Here is a 22,595-nt window from a genome sequence, read left to right as displayed (position 1 = left end):
CAGTAGGTCCAGGAGGTGCACAAAGTGGTGTTCATCAGGGGTCTCCATCAGATGGGCCTATTGGGCAAGGAACAGGGCAGCTGGGGCCCATGGCAGAACCACGAATGCAGCCACTTAAGGAGGATGATGATGTGGAACATTTCCTTACTACTTTCGAACGCATAGCCAGGGCATGCCGTTGGCCGATGACTGATTGGGCTGTCAGGTTAGTGCCACTTTTAACGGGCAAGGCCCGTAGTGCTTATGTGAATATGGACATAAATGAATCTCTTGATTTCGAGAGTGTAAAAGCTGCAGAACTTGCTGATGTGTTTGTGGCTGCTCGTCGACGAGGTCAACCATGGTCTTATAATCAGTGGAAAGCATCTAAAGATCCCAGAAGACCAGGGAAAATGTCTTTCTCTCCAATGAAGTCAAGTAGTACAGGAGGTAAGTTTGTGGGTGCGAAGGGTGGTCCTGTAAGTGAGAGCTTAGGGCACAATGCCAAAGTTATCATTTGTTATCAGTGCGGTCAGGAAGGACACACTAAGCCCAAGTGCCCCAATAACCCCTCCACACATGCAAATATGTGTAGTGTGCCTAGACCAGAAGCTCCTGCTAGAGTAGGACAGAGTCTGTTGCATTATACAACCATTTTCTTAAATGGGCAGGCAGTTAGTGCCTTAGTAGATACAGGAAGTATGCAGACGCTAGTTAAGGCAGAATTAGTACCACTTAATCTTTGGGACCACGCATCACCTGTAATAGTTAAATGTGTCCATGGTGATGAAAAGCACTACCCTACTGCTAATGTGTATGTGACCGTACAAGGGCAGTCATACTTGTTGAAGGTTGGCCTTTCACATGAATTATCATATCCAATGGTGTTGGGTCAGGATTTGCCCATTTTGTTAGATCTCCTTCCCTCTATACAGGAGTGTAATACTGTAGTAACTCGTAGTATGGCCGGGAGTATTGAGAAGGATGTAGATTTACTGGGTGTTCTACCCTTTTATGAGGCAGACATTGAGGTAGAGCCAGGAAAGACTCGTAAATCTAGAAGTCAGAGGAAATGTGAAAAATTTAGGCATTTAGTTGTGAGTAAAGATGAATTCATCCCTGAGAATCCGTTGGGATTCAAAGTACCCCAAAACCTAGCGGAACTGCAGAAACTAGATGTTGCTATCGGGCCTCTGTATGATCTTGTTAGAAAGCAGCAACAGGCAGGCCAGGTAGAGACAAAAAGTGGTCAGGAAATTTTCTTTCTTGCAAATGATGTCCTGTGTCGTAGGCAGGGATCTGAGTCTCAAGTGGTGATTCCCAAAGAGGGTAGAGAAATTGTGCTTTCGTTGGGCCACTCTGTGCCCTGGGCAGGGCATCTAGGAAAGCATAAAACTACCGCTCGCATAAAGCGTTATTTCTATTGGCCTGGGATGAGGAAAGATATCAGTTTGTATTGTAAAACCTGTCCCCAATGTCAGCAAACCTCTTTGAGAGGTCCTCCTAGAGCCCCTCTTCAGCCACTTCCTATTATAGGGGTACCTTTTGAACAGCTAGGTATGGACATTGTTGGACCACTAGAAAAGACTAAGGCAGGAAACCGTTATATGCTGGTCATCACAGATTATGCCACAAAATATCCTGAAGTCTTCCCACTTAAAACCATCAAGGCTAGAGTAGTAGCTGGTTCACTCATTCAACTCTTTTCTAGAGTTGGCTTTCCTAAAGCCATGGTTACAGATCAAGGTTCTAATTTTATGTCTGAATTATTAAAGCAGGTGTATAAACTTTTAGGCATAAAGGGACTAAGGACCACTCCTTACCATCCACAAACTGATGGCTTAACTGAACGGTTTAATCAAACTCTAAAACAAATGCTCCGAAAATTTGCCTCTGAGAAGAACAGTGACTGGGACCAGTGGCTCCCGTATCTACTCTTTGCATATAGAGAGGTGCCTCAGACCTCTACAGGATTTTCTCCTTTTGAATTGTTGTATGGGAGAGAGGTGAGAGGACCACTTACACTATTAAAGGAGATATGGGAAGGAAAGCATGATGATATCCATTCGACTAATGTTGTTGACTATGTGATCCAGATGCGAGAGAAGCTGGAAACCATGAGTGATCTTGCCCAGAAACACATGGCAGAGGCGCAAAGACAACAAAAGACCTGGTATGATCAAAAGGCCAGACTGAGGAGCTTTGAACCTGGTACTCAGGTATTGGTAATGTTACCTACTGACTCAAGTAAATTAACAGCTAGATGGCAAGGTCCTTTTAAGGTTTTGAGAAAACTTGGGCCCACTACCTACGAGGTAGAAAAGTCTGGACGAAAGCATTCTAAGTGGATATTGCATGTTAATTTGCTTAAAGAGTGGTTTCCCAGATCTGAAGAAAAGAGAGAGATGCTGTTAATCCAAAGGGTAACTGATGAGGAAGAAATTGAAGCCCAGTACTTGCCTGTTTCAACACCTTCGGTACTGTCTCTGGGTCACCTCTCTCCAAGTCAGCAATCTGCAGTCAAGAAGCTGTGTGACCCTCAAGTTTTTCAAAAAAGACCAGGACACACAAATCTAGTTGAGCATGATATTGTACTCAAAGAGGGTGCCTCCCCAAAGCGGGTGAGTTATAGAATACCTGAACGCCTTCTAGTTGCATTAAAGGAGGAGTTGGATGAGATGCTGGCCATGGATATCGTGGAACCATCAAGAAGTGAGTGGTGTAGCCCGGTGGTGCTGGTGCCCAAAAAAGATGGCAGCCTAAGGTTTTGTATAGACTTTAGATATCTTAACACTGTGTCAAAATTTGATTCCTACCCAACTCCAAGAATTGATGAACTTATTGACCGTCTGGGTAAGGCCAAATATTTAACAACTATTGATCTATCTAAAGGCTACTGGCAGGTCCCGTTGAGTATCAGAGCTCGGGAGTTGACCGCCTTTCGAACACCTTGGGGGCTGTATCAGTTTTCAAAGATGCCCTTTGGCCTTCATGGGGCTGCAGCCACATTTCAGCGCCTCATTGATCAGGTACTAACTGGCTTAAATGAATTTACATCTGCCTATTTAGATGACATTGTTGTCTACAGTTCGACCTGGGAGGAACATCTGCGACATCTAGAGACTGTTATTAACCGAATTCAAGCAGCGGGGCTCACCATCAATCCATCCAAGTGTGCTATTGCAAAAACAGAGGTTGAGTATCTGGGGTATGTGATTGGCCATGGGGTTATAAAACCTCAAGTTCAAAGGATCCAGGCAATACAGAACTGTCCACTTCCACAAACCAAGTCGCAAGTGAGATCTTTTTTAGGAATGGCAAATTGGTATAGGAGGTTTGTCCCTAATTTTTCTGAGAGAGCTGCTGTGCTTACAGATTTGACTAGGAAGAACTGCCCAAACCATATCTGTTGGAATGAGGAGACAATGCAAGCTTTCCAGGATGTTAAGCATGCTTTGTGTCATGACCCAGTTTTGTACTGCCCAGATTTTAATAAGACTTTTATATTACAAACTGATGCCTCTGGTATTGGAGTTGGAGCTGTTCTTCTCCAGGGGACCCCAGAGAACCGTCACCCAGTCGCTTACATAAGTCGCAAGTTATTTCCTAGGGAGGTTCGATATTCAGTCATTGAGAAGGAGTGCTTGGCGGTAAAATGGGCACTCGATACCCTAAAGTACTATTTACTTGGCAGGGAGTTCATCCTTGAAACAGATCATAAAGCCCTACAATGGATGGATCGTATGAAGGATTCGAATGCCCGAATTACCCGCTGGTATCTGTCTATCCAACCCTACCGATTTTCCATCCATTATGTCCCAGGTAGAGACAATGTGACTGCAGACTTTCTGTCTCGCCTGCCCGCATGAAACTGGAGAAAGGGGGGTGTGTGAAGGACATAAGAGACTACAGGTGATAAATCCATCCTTTCTATACTAGTTAAATGCTTATAAGTAAAATCAATACACAGACACAAGTAAAATGGTTAAATTTGAAGTCTTTTATTTGGCTAGTCTAATGTGTTTTTTTTTTCTTACCATGTTCTTTGTGTGTTTGATGGTGGTCGAGTTTCTGAGGTTGGTCCGTCATTAAAAGAGGTCCGGGCGGAAACTTCAGCCGTATTTATATCGTTCCTAACGACGGTCCAGACCAAACCATTGGCATCCACAAGAAAGGGGACGCCAACTATGTTTGCTCATGCATATTGCTAATAATTTTGATAATATGTGATGTGGGAAATTAAAAGTCATGTTAAGTTATGTTTATTGTGTATTTCGTATGTGAATTGTGTAGTTCTTTGTTATTAATGTGTGTAATGGCCATTATGTTAGTTTTGTGTCTCCTATGTGTTATATATTGGTGCTGGTCGCCAAGGTATAAGAGGGTTGTGTTTGGGTATTGTAGGTTAGTTTTTGGTTGTGGGTCTGGAGTGAACATGTTTAAACTGTAGATTTTGGACCTCTGGTATTTTATTGTTGAGAGGCATATACAGAGACAACCATTATTAGCTCCATTTTTGAATTACTTTATTTTGTTTGTTTTTTCTATTTTTGGTTTATTCTTGTTTTTTTGTTACTTTGTACATGGTTGCCTTGTATTTGAGACAATAAATTCTCAAAATATTTTTGCATGAAACTACTGCCCCTGTGTATTTTTCAACCCTTGGCCATGACTCTCACAACGATTCTGCTTCATTCGTGCAAACTTGATTGGAATTAGGGGTTGCCGCGGGAAACGTGCGATTTAAAAAATGTAAACTTTGGTGGAAAAACGTGCCGCGTTAACCAATCAGGAGCTTGCTCTAGTAGTGACGTGAATACAGGAAGCGAGCGGAGTTGCAGAAGCCCCTCCCATGACGCGAATTTCCACGTGAATGTCTCGATGACTAGAATTTCATGCGCGGCTTTCACACGCAAATTAAGCAAGTACACTCAAAATGTTTAAGCGTCCAACGAATTTGACGCCTCAAACGCATCTGGTGTGAACCCACACAGTAAGTCACTTTGGATAAAAGCATCTGCCTAATGCATAAATGCAAATGTTTGGATGTTTATAGAGGATGTTGTGGCTTTGGCTTTGAAGACACACGTGCTGTCTGCAGTGGAGTCGGTCCAGGAGTTTCTGCTGAGGAGGTTAAGCGGAGAACTGAAGGAGGTGAGCAGGAAACTTTGGGATACACACACATGCCACATGTCAAATTGTGAAGGCTGGTTTGTTACTGCAATTAAGCACAAGTCTAATAACAGACAGGTGTGTAGTTGGGGAAGGAAGCATACGTTTTTTTACCATGAGAACTAGTAGCGTGCAGGGAGTTAAGTTGCATTGTTTTTGATGTTATGCCTTTTTTGAAGATATGGATTATAAATTGCTGTTCTTGAAGAATGCTTTGGATGAAGCAATAAAGAACTGTCTTTAATCTTATTCCAGATTTAATCATGCGTCAAAGATCCTTACTACATTCCCCAACGATACAGCTTATTGGAAGCCGTAACAAACATCTAAAAGTGTTTGTATTTTCTCTGTCTTTAGTTGTGTGATGTGGAGAGAGCTGAACTTTACCTTTCAGTATTAAGAGAGCTGGTTGTGAGTTACTCCGGTGTGTCGTGGTACAGTTCAAATCTGCAGCAGAACTACATCCCAAAACTCGCCAACAACTGCCTAAAGATCCTGAATGAACCCTATAAACAGGTGCATCCCAAGTTAATGAATAATGAAGGGCCAATAGAGTTCAACGCAGTGTAAACTAATAGGATGAGATCTGTGCTGTGTGTGTGTGTTTTTCAGAGTCCATCTGTATCAGGACCGGTTCAGAGAGCGGTTAGTATGGACACGCTTGCCTTGCTGTGTGAAATGGCTGATCAAGGTCTACTGAACTCCCAGTCTGAGGCTATAAGATCACTGTACGCACTTACTGACTACTTCTACCCTTCATCATCATCATCATCATCTCTTCAGCGTCTCAACCAGACTTTGCTGAAGCCCACAGCTGCATCAGATTCCTCAGATAGGTCTGTTTGAAAAGATCACACAAATAAGTATTTAAATAAGACTGTGGTCCTTAAAGTCACCGTCTCAGACATTCATGACCTCTTTTTATTCAGATAAACACAAACAAATTTTTTATATTAAAGTGCTATTATCTTATTTAGGATAGCAAACCCCAAAAAACAATTGAGGATCTTGAATGCGAACCCCACCTCCGTCAAAAATGAGATAATGATATTAACCGAATACTTTCGGCACATATCATACGTTCATCAAATCTCGGCCTCAGGTCATTCAGAAATACAGATTTGTTGAAACCATTAAAAATGCATGAACGTGTCAGATGCCCTTGCAGGGTTTTGGATCTGAACTCTTCATGACTTCCATTATTATGTAATCACTTTTGAAGCTCTGCAATACATTTGTGAGAAAAAAACTATTATTATTTTGGTCTTTAAAGCTGCAGTTGTCTTGATAAAGAAAAGACAAGATCATACAATTGCTATTTTAATTTAAATATAAGAATAAAACTGATCTGTACTATGAAGTGTTATCATCACTTATTACTTTATGAATGTGTGTATATTATAGTCAAACAGAGGACAGCCCTGTGCTGAAGGACTGGGGGCGAATTGTTGCCCAGTTTATTGGAGACCAGTGGAAGTGTTTGAGTTTCCTGCAGAAGTCCGTTCCTGCCGGACCCCCGCCGACCCCTGAAGCCCCCGAGGTCCTGCGAGCTGCGGTCGAGGCTTTGGCTTTACTGCCCGGTCACCTCGCGCTTCCAGTGCTGGACTTCATGACAAGAGTTTTTCCACAGGTGCACCACAATCACACCTACATTAATCTGAGATTAGCATTGACAGGTTAAGGACATTTGTTTTGCTGTTTTATTGGTGGAAAGGGTTTAACTGAGGGTTGATGTTAGGAAGATTGATGGAGTCGTTGTTTTACAAGCTTTTGGTTTTGACTTTGACTTGTGGACAGGCACATTTGTTTGTTGTTTTGTTTAGGGCTGCATAACTACAACGAATCGTTTGCAGAATAAAAGTTTTTGTGTACATCATATGCAGTATGCGTGTGTGCTGTGTATAATAGTTTTGTGTACATATAAATACACACACATACACACATAATTTTTTTAAGCAGAAAATTATATGTATTTATATATAATTTAAATAATACCACAGGCCTGTGGAATGCTTTATTCTGATTGGTTGATAAATGTTCCATGGGTGTTGATTATTTTTCTGTAACCGCACACCTAACCTTTTAAATGTCTTAAAAATAGGCACCAGAGCAATGTTTGTGGTAATCATGGTATAAGAGGAATAATTTACTCCAGTTCTTTGAATTATGTGAAAATAATTCCGCTTTGGCACTCCGCTTTGCCCGTTGTCAATTATTCCTTACATATAAAAATGTATATACACATGTAAATATTTCATAACCTTTGTGCATTGTTCAAATTCATTACCCTTTTGTGTTGTTCGGGATGAAAACATCCACTAAATTAAACTGCTTTCACACACAAACACACACACACAAACAATAATACGCTGTTATACTCCATATAATTCAATGTACCCGCCAGAAACGAAGCTTTGTTTTGGTTTTACCTCATGATAAACAGTAAAAATAACAAATTTGACCTCTTTGCAAAAGGAAAAATCACCAACAATAAAGAATGCATGATTATATGGTGTCATGGCTTTGTAATCAAAAAAATCTGGTTATAATGGAAGTCAATGGGGCAAAAATGGCCACAAACCATAAATAAGGGTGAAAAAATCTGATGCTGCACAAAAACTAAAAATGCATAAAGGCCTATGTTTTTACTAAACTTTGATATGTCCAAGACTGTGAAAAAGTTAAACAAATATCCACTCCACAATCACTTTTTATATTAAAATAAAGCAATAATCCCCAAGAAGCAGTGAGTTACCAGTGCATTTTATAACAGTTAAGGGTCGTTGTTAGGCATTAGTGCCTAAAACCCCCTTAGCTGTTATAAAGTGCACTGTGACCCCGCTGCTTTGCAGGGCGTATTGCTTTTATAAAACGGTTACTTCATATGCATAGCAGGATTTCATAAAATAAAACACAAATAAGTTGTAATTATATTAGTACAAATATTACTCTTCCACCAAACAAAGTAGTTCCTCAGAATCAAGTGTGGCTGCAACAGAGCGCAGTTCACAAACAACACAGACGCAGCAAAGACACAATGAAAATATGATATAAGACTGTGATGTTTATTTTTATAAATCAACATTCATCTAAAATATACATTAACATTTATATTGTGCAACTGTTGAAGTGATGATCAAATATGCTTGGAAGCATGCTTATCTTTAACTCTTTCCCCATCAGCATTCTTTTTTTTTTAAGTTGACACCCAGTTTAAGTTTAATGGCTTCCAGAAAAATTATCTTCTTTAAATAAACATAATATATATTAAATAAAAGAACAGACGCTCCGCTTAAAAAAAAAATCATCCTACCTTCATTTGTTCTCTTATCACCTTTACAATTTCAGGTAAAAGCGGAGATAATTACATTTTTGTGAAGAACTTTTGTAAGAGATCAGATTCAGAGCCTTGAAGAGTACTACACAGTGTTTTCAGTGTTGAGTGAATGCGTCAGTGTTTAAGTTGGGTAAGATCGCCATCTAGTGGATAATAGCCGACCTATGAATTTGAGTTAGAAACTCCTCAGAGAACGTTTTCTCTTTATTTACGAGATGACTCAACAATATTTATTGACATTTATCTGGATATTGCCATTAATTGTGCAATTGTAGAAAAATTAAAAATATGATTAAAGACTGTGGTGTTTATTTTCATAAATCAGTACGCAGCAACAGTGGTGCAGTGATACTTACAGTATGTAATGCTGTCTGAACCGTGGGGTTATCGGGGTATTTTATCACGGCTTAGAACGCGTTTCAACCAATCAGAATGAAGAACCGGAACGGGCCGTTTTATAAATGTAGTATGTTTTCCCCCAAATCAGTGACATTTTTACAGCAGTTTAATTTAGTGGATATTTTCATGTTGAACAACACAAGGGTAGTAAAATTGCCCATGGTGTAAAGTTGAGTTTTTTAAAATTTTCAAAGAATTTTCCCAAAATATGTGTCAATATAAGATTTGTCGCCAAAAATTATTCCATTTGCTGACAAACAGAGAAAGTTGTGGCCACATTAACTCTTTCCCCGCCATTGACGTGTTAACTTGTCAATTAAGAGAAAACATTTGCATAAAAAAGGTGTTCCTGATGAATTTATATGGTAATCTGTAATACCGTGATTAACCACTAGATGCACTTACCCAATTTATAAAAAAACTGAAGCAAACAATTGTTTACTCATTTTAAACTTCTGAATCATATCTCTCACAAAATTCCTTCACAAAAATGCAATTATTTCAGCTTTTTGCTAAAAATTTTTTTTTTTAAGGAACGCAGCCATATTTAAGACTTTCTAAGCAGCGAAAAAAATATAGATAGGATAAAAAAAATTCCCATTTTGTTTGATTGAAAGTAGAGGGTCTGTTCTTTCATTTGATATATTTGTATGTTTTATGTTTTAGAAGAAAATTTAAAGAAGAACATTTTCTGTAAGGCTTTACATTTTTGTGAAAATCATGAAAAATGCTGGCGCTGGCTGGCAACTTTAAAAAAAAAACGCTGGCGGGAAAAGAGTAAAGACTCAAGACTCAACAATACATACGGGTTAAATATATACATGCATATGTGTGTGTATTTATATTTACATAATTATTATACACATTACACAGACACACACACACACACACACACACACACACATATATATGATGTGAACAAAAACGTTTATTCTGCCATCGATTAGTTGCGATTAATTATTGTGCAGCACTAGTTTTGTTATTGTTTGTATAATGTGGTGTTTAGCTTGCAGGTCTGTTTTCTCCACCAGGTGGCGCAGTGTGATGAATCTTTGTGTGTGAAGGCTATATCTGCATCATGGAAAGTAGTTCAGGCTTTAAGCACAAACCCTCATGACTTCTGGTCAACACTTCAGGGATTTGTGCGCTTGGCTTTTAACCGGGAGCTGCTACAGCTGACGGAGGAGCAGAACCCCAAAATCACGGCTTGTATTCAACAGGTCAGCCAAACATTTACCTTCCTGTTAATCCCATAACCCTTTGCCTAAGTTTAGACAACTAAATTGTAAACTGCATTGCTGGTGAGAAATTAGTTATACGTTATTTATATATGATTGTTTCAGATTGTGAGCGAGCTTATGGAGTTGTCTCAGGTCCGGTCGGGTGTGTTTAATATTCTGATCCAACATTGTTGTGAGATGTGGCTTTCATCTGGGGCAGAAGATGAAGTCCAGACAGATGTTGTGTTCAGCAGCACTCTCTCATACATCAACATTCTGACTGAAGCCTGCGTTTATGGCCCAGTGTTCAGAAGAGACCAAAGGTGAACCCACAATAACATAAATGCAGTAGTAGTACCATGGTTTTTGGACATATGGCAATTCAGTGATTTGCTCAAGTGCTTTGAATTACCATGCAAACACCACGGTATATAAATGTGCATGTACAGGTCAGTGGTAGAGCATTGCAAAAGGTCATGAGTTCAAACCCAGGGAACATGCATATAGGAATAAAAATGTACACTGCAAAAAATGATTTTCAATTAAAAAAAAATATTTTTATTTTTTCTTGTTTTCAGTAAAAATAACTAAATATTCTTAAATTAAGATGCTTTTTCTTGATGAGCAAAACGACACAAGAAAATAAGTCTAGTTTTTAGACCAAAATTATCAAATTTAAGTGATTTTGTGCATAAAACAAGCAAAAAAAATCTGCCAATGGGGTAAGCACATTTTTCCTGATTTTTTCTTGAATTTAGTGTTTAAGAAAAATGTTCAAGATTTTTTGCTTATCCCATTGGCAGATTTTTTTGCTTGTTTTATGCAAAACATCGCTTACATTTGATAATTTTGGTCTAAAAACTAGACTTATTTTCTTGGGTCGTTTTGCTCATCAAGAAAAATCATCTTCATTTAAGAATTTTTTGTTATTTTTACTGAAAACAAGACAAAAATACTAAGCGTTTTTTTCTTGAAAATTTTTTGCAGTGTATACCTTGTTATAGTATTTATATATATTGTAGTATTTATTTGGTGCCAAAGGGGCCCATAAGCAGTGGCATTAAAACTTTAATTTTTTCCAGGGTTACATTTATAAAAGTTGTAGGATTTCAGAAAACTATTTTTTTCTAATTAAAAATGTATTGATGTTTTTGAAAGCAGAAACATTCAGTAGGTTTTCTCTTGCTTTCAGACTGATTCAGGAAGTTCAAAGCTACATCGAGCAGCTTGGTGATAGTTGTGCAGCGAACACAGCCGTCAAGAGGTGAACCACAACACTTTCTGTTCATAATAAACAGATCTGTCAGTCATCATATACGCTTTACGAACACATAAATCCCTTTTATTTTCAGTGATAACAGAGACGATCAGTTTCCTCGCGTGTGTGTTTTGGCTTTCTTGTGCCGTCTGAATCCATCCAATCAGCTTCACCAGCGTTTGATGCAAGAGCTCGTGCAGCGACTGCTGAAAAAGGTTTGTTGAATCCTTTAAAACAGCTCTTGCTTGAAATTGGGTTTTGAATTGTTAAACACCCCATCAGTGCTTTCTAATAAAGAAGTGAATGTTCAATTCTTTTTAAATGTCCCTTCTCATGACTATTGCATGTGTTTTTTTGATTAAAGCACTCTCTTGTTTTTTATTTCCTCATCACAGGACGAAGAGATTTCAAAATCCAAAGTACGTTACTATAGCAACTCCATCCAGCACAGAGTAAAGAACCGCGTGTGGCAGACGCTGCTGCTGTTACTGCCGAAACTGACAACGGTTAGATGTGTGCACACGCTCATGCATATTAATTCACACCTAATTTAAACTGATTCAAATACAGCAAAGCCTTTTGTGATAAAGCAGGTAGGTTCACTTTTTTACTTAATACTTTTAACAAAAAGTGGATAACTACATTTGAAGAAGGGCAACAATTAAATACAAATCAAATGATTACCATGTGTCACTCCCTGATAACCAAAAATGGGCAAAGAGGTGGAATGTGGGTGGAGCTGAGGTGAAACCACGCCCACTTAGCTTGACTTTAGTGACAGCTGTGGCAATTCACCTGTGAATCAAGTGACCACGCCCTTAATTATGCAGAACTTTAAAGCTCACCTATCACACACTGTTTCTGCATTTCTGATGTTAATCTGGAGTAGCTATAGAGTAGTATGACATCCTTTATATCTCTGAAGAGTCTTTAGTTTAATCAGATTTATAAAAGAAAGATTAGCTTTACCGAATCTTTACGATAACATACGAAAAAATGAAGAAGGAGGAGTTACTACCGCTGGAGGAGCGATTACTTGTCATGAAACACTATACAACACTTTTTTATCTTATGTTTCACTTCTTGTTCGTGTCATTTATATAATATACACGCGCCTATTTCCAACATAAGACAAAAGTCTTACTTACCACGTGTAACTCGTCATGACCCGGTTCTGAAAATCCACCGCATCAAACACACACGCAAAACTCCGCTGCTAATCCGGATAATAAACTATATCCATTGTTTCCAAAAGGCTGGATGTCTTCTCCTTACATCCAAAAACACACTTCTTGTTGTGCCATTGTTGACTTTTGAAATTAAACAAAGCTGAGTGGCGTGATAAGCTGTTAGCAGCTCTAGCATCTCCCGCTGACTGACGGGTGGGCGGGGTTTTCCGGGGGAAGTTTTCCGGCGGAAGCCCATATAAAGAAGTGATACGTATCGAAAACCCCTGAAACGTCAGTTAGAACTGTAATCGAAAAAAACTAGCCGAAACTTGTACGAACCCTGGCGAAGTGCATTCGGCACAGAAATACTCTGAAACACGCCCAACTGCAGTTTTGACACTTTGCCTACGTTTAGCATGAGGAAACAACTCTATAACTGTGTTAATAAGTCAGAATGCTTGAAATACCATTAAACCCCCCCTTTAAGGCTTAATATAATTTAAACGAATGAGTTATAAATAATTCACCCCCCCTCACAGTTGTCAAAGGCCAAAATAGAGACCAAAACAGTTTTTGTACCAGGCTGTAAACATATTTTTTGTAAAGTTGTCCATTTAAACAGTTGGGGTCTATGGGATTGAGCCAGTCTGTAGCGGCCAGCAGATTAATTCAAGTTTAAATCACTTATGTGTTGGATTTACAGTAGAGACCGGAAAGTTGCTGCTTGCTTCTGAAGCAAAACAATATTTTTTTTTTGTATATTTTATTCATATTTTGAGCTTACTTAGAAGATAAAACATGGCAGCATTTTAATATAAAGTTGTTAAAGGGATAGTTCACACAAAAATAAAAATTGTATCATGAATCACCTCACGGCATGTTGTTCCAAACCTAAAAGTCCTTCGATAGTCTTCGTAACACATTTTCTATATTTTTGATTAAAAAAACGGCAAAAAATATATTTCAAAATATACAAAAAGTGGCCAAAAAATATACATTTGCTGAAATATATTTTGAAATATGTTTAAATAATATATTTTTTGACCATTTTATATATATTTTGAAATATATTTTAAACATAAATATATGTTAAAGCATTTAAAATAAAGCAATAACCCCAGGAAGCAGTGAGTTACCAGTGCATTTTATAACAGCTAAGGGGCGTTGTTAGGCACGACACGAAGCCCTTTAGCTGTTACAAAATGCACTGTAACACCACTGCTTCGCGGGGCTTATTGCTTTTAGAAAACGGTTACTTCATATGCATAGCAGTTTTAGTTTAATGCCTTCAAGGAAAATGTTCTTCTTTAAATAAACATAAAATATATCAAATGAAAGAACAGACCCTCCGCTTTCAAACAACAACAACAACAAAAAAATGTTTCATCCTACCTTCATTTGTTCTCTTATCACCTCTCAAATTTTTCAACTAAAAGCTGAGATAATTCAATTTTTGTGAAGAATGTTTGTAAGAGATCCGATTCAGAGCCATGATCTAATTACACTGTGTTTTAGTGTTGAGTAAATGCGTCAGTGTTTAAGTTGGGTAAGATCGCCACCTAGTGGATAATAGTGTAAATATGCATTTGAGGATAAAGAACAATAAAGAGAAGCGTTTTCTCTTTATTGACGAGATGACTCAACAATATTTATTGACATTTATCTGGATATCGTCATAAATTGTGCAATTGTAAAAAAAATATAAACGGGCTGTTTTATATATTGAGTCCTCCATATTTTAAACCAAGGAAATATATTCATGTCCCATTGGAAGAAAAACCTATGTTAGAAAACAAAACAGGTGTGAAAAGGTTAACATAAAAAATATTTTTAACTTTAAAATTATGCTTTATAAAATGAACTTGTATTTAGAATATATTTAAAATATATTTTAGCCAAGAAGACATTTCTTGCCATATGGGTTGTAATTGCCTGCCCTTGAAATACATTTTGAAATGTAATTTTGATATATAAAGGTTGAAACAAAATATATTTTCAAATTCAAAAATATATTAATTTAGCTTTACTTTCTACAAAACATCTTTTGCATTATTTATAATATTTTTTGCCGTATGGGCCTGAAGGCTCCTTAGACTGGTATTCAACCAAGAAAACAATGAAAGACATCGCCAAAACAGTCTATGTGCCATCATTGGTTCAATTGGAATATTATGAAGTGAGGAGAACACAAAACTAATGACTTTATTCCTCCATGGTTGATTGAGTGTGCGTTTTTATATCTTTCATTAATTTGTGGGCTTGAATAGTATCGGTTGAAAACCAGTCTACGGGACAGTAACAAGCCTCCCGGTTTTCATCAAAAATATCTAAAAATGTGTTTTAAAGACGATAGAATGACTTACAGGTTTGTAATGACACAGGGGTAAGTTTATGATATTTTAAGGTGAACTATTCCTTTAAAAAGATAGTCAAATACCAATGTGTTGGCATGAGGGAGAGTAAATGATGAGAGAATTTTTATTTTAAGGCAAACTCTTTTTTAATGCATCTGATAAAAATGTCATAAATTATATCACATAATTAATTAAATAAATACTTTTAATTACCTCTTAACTCTTTGTATCCAATGTCTTTAGCAACTATACAGTAATATACTTGTAATATAGTCTTCTCATATAATTGAAAAGTGTGTTTTGTTTATATTGTTACAGGAGTTTGTATCAGAATGTGTGTTGAGTCGTGTTTGTGAGGCTGGGTTCTGCAGTAACCAGGCTTCAGTTAAATATCTCATAGAGTGGACCTTGATCTTAATCCTCCATCAGAACCCATCACACATTCAGAGCCTCTGGAACTGCTTCAATATGGTGAGTCTGAACAGTCGTCCCGTCCCAAACTCCTGCCATTGGCTGAGCCAGAAACTGACATGTTAAAGGTGCCATAGAATGTAAAACTGTATTTATGATAAATAATAAGAGTTGTGTTCATTTATCATGAGCCTCAAACACGATTGTTTCCTCCTCCTTATGTAAATCTCGTGCATACAAAAGACAGCTGGAAAACAGACCAATCACAACATAACACCAACTGTGACGTTACAGTCCAGATGTACACCACAACATTAAATTAAGCACAATGTTAAAAACAGTTGTGACTGTTGAGTTAGCGCTATATTCTAGTTAATGTTTTATGTTACTTAATGCTATATGCTAATTAATGCTAAATGCTAACGTTTAGTCTAAAGTTCTACTATTGACGTACAGTTACGTTTTGCAGGTCCATACTGAAAAAAAACCACAAACTTACCACTCAGAAATGTCCATTAACAATCTCCAAACAATTGACTATTCCTCAGAATCTGTAACTTCATCTAATACAGACTCAAACATAAGATCTGTTTACACACACACAGAGCTACTGAACTGCTCTGAGAAGCAGCCAATCAGTGCAGAGCTCGACATAATTATTCATAACACTTTCAAATAAGTTAATAATTGACCATTTCAATCTAAGGGCAAATCGTAGTGTTGTAAATGGACATGAAAAACTGACTTTGGATCATTTTTGCACTTAATAAAGTCACAAACCTTTTATGTAGATCAGTGGTGGCTGGTGACTTATTTTTTTAAAGCGCACGATGCGAAGTTCGTCACAACATGTAAGTAGCCCGTCATGTGTGTGCTTCGTCATTTCAAAATATGTGTTCTGCGCTTTGAGAGATCGTGTGTGCATCATGTGTCATGCCAAAATAAGTGCCTGCTGCCTTGAACTTGAACTTGAAAGGAGAAACTCGCACAATCTCATGCGTAGAGTTTACTGTTAAGGGAGTGACTTGCGTGTATTTAGGGAACGTGACCGTCTCTTTTATCATAAACGGTTTTGACGCGTCTCCAGCAGGCACTTATTTTGACAAAACGCGTGACGCACACAGGATCTCTCCACACACATGACACATATTTTGGAAAAGGGAACCACAAACGTGACAATCCCGAAAACTTATTTTGAATTAGCGCATCCTCGGAAGAGCAGTCACGAGCCGCCACTAATGTAGATATCGGAGGACAATTTAACAGATTATTAAAATTTATACAACAGTTCTTTCTTGTTCTCGAATCTGATTGGCTAAGAGCTATGCGATATTGTGCTAATATCGGCACAGTAACCGCTTCACCTTTCGTATCATTCCGCCACCTAGTGAATGGAGGTCCTAAGCAGGCTCATCTCTGAATGGAAAAACACAGACGCGCTGTTTGAATCACTCTCCGTGCATCTCATTAGTTTACTAGCTCATAAATCAGTCTGTGAATCCCCAATCGGAAGTTATTATTGGATGTTACGTTAAAGTTAATGGGATTAATGTCTTGTCACATCGTGTCGACGATTAACACTTGGAAAGAGGAATATAAACACTCGTTTTTTTCTGGAGCTATATTTCTTATCAGAACGCGAAAACACCGTGGAACTGCAGGTAAGCACCGCAGCTTTTAAATGTGGACATTGATCATTTATTTTATCCTGACGTGACTATTAAAACATGTTATGAGATATCGCCACTGGTATATTTATAAGCAGCATGCAAAAACATCTCTCTGACACTTATAAAAAACCGTTTTATATAGTACTGACAAGAACAAAGTTTAATAATAATAATCGAGTGCTCGTATCACGTTAAGAATAAGTGAGAAAGCAATAGTAACGTTATACAAGTAGTTTTATTAACTTTTACCTCGCGCCAAAACAATAACAACACAAAAGACACTAAATATGAATTAAAAAACAAGTAATAGTTTGATCATGACACCAAATACTGCTGATTTGATCTCATTTTGACGATCATAAACAAACAAGGCCAACATGAGAGCCAGGGTATCTCTTTCAGAGATGTAACCCAGAGAGGGCGGTGGTCAGCGGGGCGAGTGAACACTGATGTCCGCTCATGCTTTGGTTCTCATTCGTACCGAATCTCACTAAGCAAACGTTCAAACAGGCGCTATCTTTACTAATCGACTGCAGATTTAAATATAATACATATACATTCTCGACTGAACTAATCTTAAAACTACACTTTGTGACCAAGAAACGGTAATATAAGGTAACGGCTTTTCCGTCCATTGAGTTGTTATGAGCTTCAAAGCAGCCGAAAGTTTTACCTGTCATTCTGGCCGCCCTCAAATCCGTGGCGGAAGAAGTAGTTCTCAAACAAAGAAGCTTTTAAAATAACTCCGTTGTTGTTTTCTAGTTTTCGTTTTTCAAACGTGTGCCGTCGAACTGTTGTATAAAAGCAATATCGCTCTCGGAGTCGTGTGATATAGCTCTATATCATCACGGCTGTGATTGCCTCCGGCACTCGGCCTGCGGCCTCGTGCCTCTGGCCTAATCACAGCCGTGATGATATAGAGCTATATCACACTCCTACTCGAGCGATATTGCTTAAGTATTCTTTGGCACCTCTAAGGAACTTCAAACTAAAGCAATGTTTTAAAAATGCCAGGGTTTACACTCAACCTACAAAGTATTACTTTTATAATTTTCTCAGTACATCAAAATAAAATATTTTACCAAGAAAATGACAGACAAATTTATTTTCCTTTGAAGGATCAAGAGAAGACAAAAACGAGTATCTGCACATTTCTGTCAGTCCTCGTGCATTTGAACATCCTCCTCCCAAAACTGGATGAGAAGGTACTATATGAATATTTCTACTTCGTGTGACTAGAAGAGATTTCTCACTCTTCAGTAGTATTAAAAAATGGTGTTATTCTCTCTCAGCAGGTTCAGTGGCAGAGAGGCGTGGAGGTGACCCTGCAGTGGTGTTTCAGCCATAACTTCAGTGTCCGTCTCTACGCCCTGCTCGCCCTCAAGAAGGTTTGGGATCTGAAAGACGCAGATGTGTTCAGTGAAGAAAAACTGGGCGGTCTGACCACAGTGGTCCAGGCTTGCTTACATCAGGCTGAAGCCATGCAAAACACTGGGTACAGACTTTTTGCATTAGAATCATAAATTATTTTATCATATTTAAATTCTGTATTTCTGCTACCATAGCTATGTTTACATGCACAAACTTTTGTCAATCCAACTGAATTTAATCCAATTGCAAATTATGACAATACTGTTTCCATGCACCCTAAACACTGCAATCTGATTAAAATGTTTGTTTACATGCACATTCAATATAATCTGAACCAAACGTCTGCACAAATGCACAGTCAGGGTTGCCAGACTCCTCTATCAAAATCATCCCAGTGAACATTCAAAACTAGCCCAAAATCATCCCAATGACTATTCACAGCCCAAATGCCAATAACTAATTAACAAAATCCTTTTATCTTTAACCCACAACAAAATCAACTCGCTGAAATGGTTTAAAGTAGCCCAAATTTGAACTCGGCCAAAAAGCAGAAGACTTGGAAACACAGCGCACAGCATCTCACATTCTGTTCAAGCTTTATTTCTGAATAAATGTACAAAGTAGTTAAAGTTCAGTTGGAGAAAGTTCTTAAAAAGTTTTCAGATAGTTAAGCATAAATATCTTCATAGATTAAAAGCTCTTGCGTTAGAATGAGCTTCTCTCACATGTTGGCATGGATTTACAATAAAACTGATATTTCATTATGACTGCCACTAGGGGGCGAACTCAGACAGTCACGTCCGAATGTAGTGTACAATGAAAAGGCAGTTTAGCCGATATATCTTAAAACATATTTTTTTTTTTTAAAGAAAGAGAAGTCTGGCTATATGTTGTGAATACTTGAAATGTAACAATTTATGAAAGTTAAACAGTTATAAACAAAAGAAGTTTAATAGCTCTGCATTATAGTTTGGGCTATACAAAAATATGTTAGTTTTCAGTAATTAAAAGGCAAAATACTGAAGAAGTGTGCATCTTTTTGGAAAAGGCATGTTTTTTAATATTTGACCTATAACAAAAATTAACAAAAACAACATAGGTTATAACACACATAATAATAATATATATAATAGGTAAAAGTAAAAAATAAGAGGAAAAGTTTGGCCCGCATCATATTTAAATTTTTTAAATTTGGCCCTCGAAGAAGAGTAGTTAAAGACCCCTGGCATAGATATTATAGTAACCACTCTACTCATCTGTCTTTTCCCCAGCAATGCCATGAAAAACTGGTCAAGAATCCAGGATCATTTCTTCTTTAGTGTTTTCCATCCCATCAGGGATTACAGTGTGGAGGTGAGATCTCAAACACACGTCTCCCTCATGTAAAAAATCTGATCTCTTCTGTGCTCTAATGTAGCCCAATCACGTTCTCCGTTCCCCTAGACAATATTTGAGACCTTTCCTCGTCTCTCAGAGCTGGCAGAAGATGAGTGGCTTCCAGTGTGGAAATTTAAGAGCTTTGTTAACTTTCCCCTGTGTGCCAGCCTGCCTTTAAAGAACCCCGTGATGGATCTGAGCGAGCATCAGTCTGGAGATTGGATCCAGCAGGATAAAGGTAACACCACCAGAGGGCAGCAAGAAAACACTCGTATAAAGTCAATGAGAACCATCTAATACATGCTAAGAAATCTTGGCAGAAGTAGTAGAAGATTTCTCACATACTTTTGTTTGCATGAACATAACTACTCATTATGCATAATGATTTTGGCAGTAAGACTGAAGGTGATTTCGGATGCAGAAAAGCAGTTCAGTAATGTCGTTTTTGTCTGATAGGTGAGATGGAGCAGGAGGAGCGCTGGGCAGAAGTTCAGAAGAAAATCACTCCGTGGAAGCTGAGCGTGCAGGAGCAGGAACCTGAACTCATGGCCCAGCAGAGGGCAGCACGCCTGGGCAAACTCTCCAGCGACCTCCTGGTGGTTGCATCTCTCATCGACAAGCCAACCAATCTCGGTGGTAAGACAATAAAACCATGCTGAAATCGCTGTCAGTAAATGCACCCCATTGCATCTTCACACTTTTGTTTACTGGCGCAGCCCTTTTTGAGCTGGAGGGGTGAAAAGGTGATGTACACCTTTAAATTAATATAACTAATCTTGGTCTTGTTTTAAAGAAGACTTTTAAAAGTTTTTTTATTTACGTGTCTGGAGGTGAAAATATTAAATAAAAAATTGTCATAGCAGTTTTAAAATATATTTTAGCAGTATAAAAATAATTCAAGAAAGTATATATTGTATACATAAAATTATCACAAAAAATGTAGGTTTGTGTTTAGGGGTGGCACGGTTCATGAAAAAAATCCGAACCGTTCGGTTCGCTTGTCTCGGTTCGGAGCGCGTGTGTGCCGTACGGTTCAACGGTTCATGGCATGCGCAATGTAGCCTCTTGCCCTGTATGTGACCCCAGATAGCGTGTTTCCCTTTCGCGGATAGCGCGAAAGAAGAGGTGACTGCTGTGGAGAGTGAGTGCTGCCGGTCATGTTACGTGTAGAAATGGCAAGAGGGAGAGAAATGGAAGTCTGCCCGGAGTTGGAGGATGCCCCAGCGTCGTATAAGTTTGGTGTGTGGAAACATTTTTTATTTCATGTTACCTATGATGACAGCGGAAATAAAACAATAGATAGAACTGCAGGCTATGGGTTGAATGTGTTCAAAACAGCCACACGCGACGACAGCCTTCTCTTCGACCATTTATCTAATCTGAGGTAATGAACACTGTTTTACGTCTTTTCGTATTCAGCGCTATTTTTAACCTTTCATTGATAAAACGAAAGCGGCTGATTTCCGCGAAGTCATTTTGCTACCGCGTGAAAGTTGCGCGATCTTATTTCATAAACTGCCCCTTAAAGTAATCAGGACAGAAATGGTCAAAAGTGGACAAAAGAGACAGATTTAAATATTACAGGTGTAAACGTTATGTTTTTCTCTCGTCCACATATACTCTCTGCGGTATTTAAGCAGCCTCTCAGTGATAAATCTTAGAGTTACACTGAAGTTGGGATTTTGAGAAATGCAAGTTATCTTTGTGTGCTAAAAATGCACATAAGTTCATGTAGATGGCAATACACATTCACTTTTTTGCCAAATAAATGAAAAGCATGTTGAAATCATCAATGTCTTCCCTCTTGCTGTATCAAAATCTCACCTGGCTTTCCTCAGGGATGGTTCCAATAATGTGCTTAAAGTCAAATTCAGTTTGTGCATGATTACATGATATAACTTTTTTAATACTGTATCCTAAATTATGGATAATTAATACATTAATAAGATAATACATTTCTGGAGTGTTAAAAATTAAAAGAAAAAATAACAACAAGAACCGTACTGAACCGAGAACCGTGACCATAGAACCGTGATACGAACCGAACCGAGGGTTTTGTGAACCGTGCCACCCCTATTTGTGTTACACTTTTTATGGTTTTACCAACAACGGCCACTAGGTGTCAACGGTTTGCTGCATACTCTTGTCAGAAATTAATAAATTACTGTCACTGCATTATTATTACTGCTAAAATGTTTTGAAATATGAAAACTTCATTCTTAAGGGCCACTCGCATTATAACGATAACTATAAAAAATATGGTTTTGAAAATGGTTTTAATGTTTTTTATTTAAGTTGCCCGCCAGCATTTTATTCTAAAACTTTTGTATAAATAAATTTTTTTTTTGCAAAAAGCTGGAATTATTGAATTTTTGTGAAAGCATTTTGTTAGAAATCAGAATCAAAATGATTATCAAAACATACAGAGTTTAAAATTAGTAAAGTATTTTTTTTTCTTCAGTTATTTAAAAATTAGGTAAGTGGATAATGGCAGGATAATCCTAACACAGATTATCATAAAAACTCACCAGGAACACGTTTTTTCATGCAAATGTTTTCTCTTAATTGACGAGATAAATCGTCAATGGTAGGAAAAGAATTAAAGAGAATAGCGCAATTCAGATCACAACTAAACAATAAAGATTAAGGGCTCTATCTTACACCCGGCGCAATGCAAGTGTCTTTCGCTAGTTTCCACCATAATTTTCACGTTTAGCGCCGCGTTGTTTAAATAGCAAATGCATTTGCGCCCCCTTTGCGCACATGGGCGTTCTGGTCTGAAAAACGAGGTGTGTTCAGGCGCATTGTTGGCGCGTTGCTATTTTGAGGCAACTAAAATAGACTACGCCATTGACCAACAAAAACCTGCTCTAAAGTC

General features: G+C 38.0%; 1 protein-coding gene across 2 annotated transcripts in view; it reads left to right on the top strand.

Moving 5' to 3' along the window:
* Positions 1-22,595, top strand: part of tarbp1 (TAR (HIV-1) RNA binding protein 1) — a 38,880-nt gene that overhangs the window by 9,601 nt on the left and 6,684 nt on the right. Inside the window, exons 12-26 of one of the 2 annotated variants that reach the window (XM_055170524.2) lie at positions 5,036-5,133; positions 5,509-5,667; positions 5,764-5,987; positions 6,556-6,781; positions 9,919-10,107; positions 10,231-10,430; positions 11,300-11,371; positions 11,460-11,580; positions 11,761-11,871; positions 15,207-15,359; positions 18,088-18,174; positions 18,265-18,464; positions 19,612-19,693; positions 19,784-19,955; positions 20,174-20,353. In XM_055170524.2, coding sequence (XP_055026499.2) covers positions 5,036-5,133; positions 5,509-5,667; positions 5,764-5,987; positions 6,556-6,781; positions 9,919-10,107; positions 10,231-10,430; positions 11,300-11,371; positions 11,460-11,580; positions 11,761-11,871; positions 15,207-15,359; positions 18,088-18,174; positions 18,265-18,464; positions 19,612-19,693; positions 19,784-19,955; positions 20,174-20,353 — 2,274 coding nt within the window. Of the gene's footprint in view, positions 1-5,035; positions 5,134-5,508; positions 5,668-5,763; positions 5,988-6,555; positions 6,782-9,918; positions 10,108-10,230; positions 10,431-11,299; positions 11,372-11,459; positions 11,581-11,760; positions 11,872-15,206; positions 15,360-18,087; positions 18,175-18,261; positions 18,465-19,611; positions 19,694-19,783; positions 19,956-20,173; positions 20,354-22,595 lie in introns of both variants that reach the window. The other variant, XM_055170523.2, reaches the window with a different exon arrangement.

The sequence above is a fragment of the Misgurnus anguillicaudatus genome, chromosome 11, assembly GCF_027580225.2.
Source record: "Misgurnus anguillicaudatus chromosome 11, ASM2758022v2, whole genome shotgun sequence".
Taxonomy (NCBI): Eukaryota; Metazoa; Chordata; class Actinopteri; order Cypriniformes; family Cobitidae; genus Misgurnus; species Misgurnus anguillicaudatus.
The sequence above is the reverse complement of the archived record's forward strand: the minus strand, read 5'-3'. Positions and strand labels throughout refer to the sequence as shown.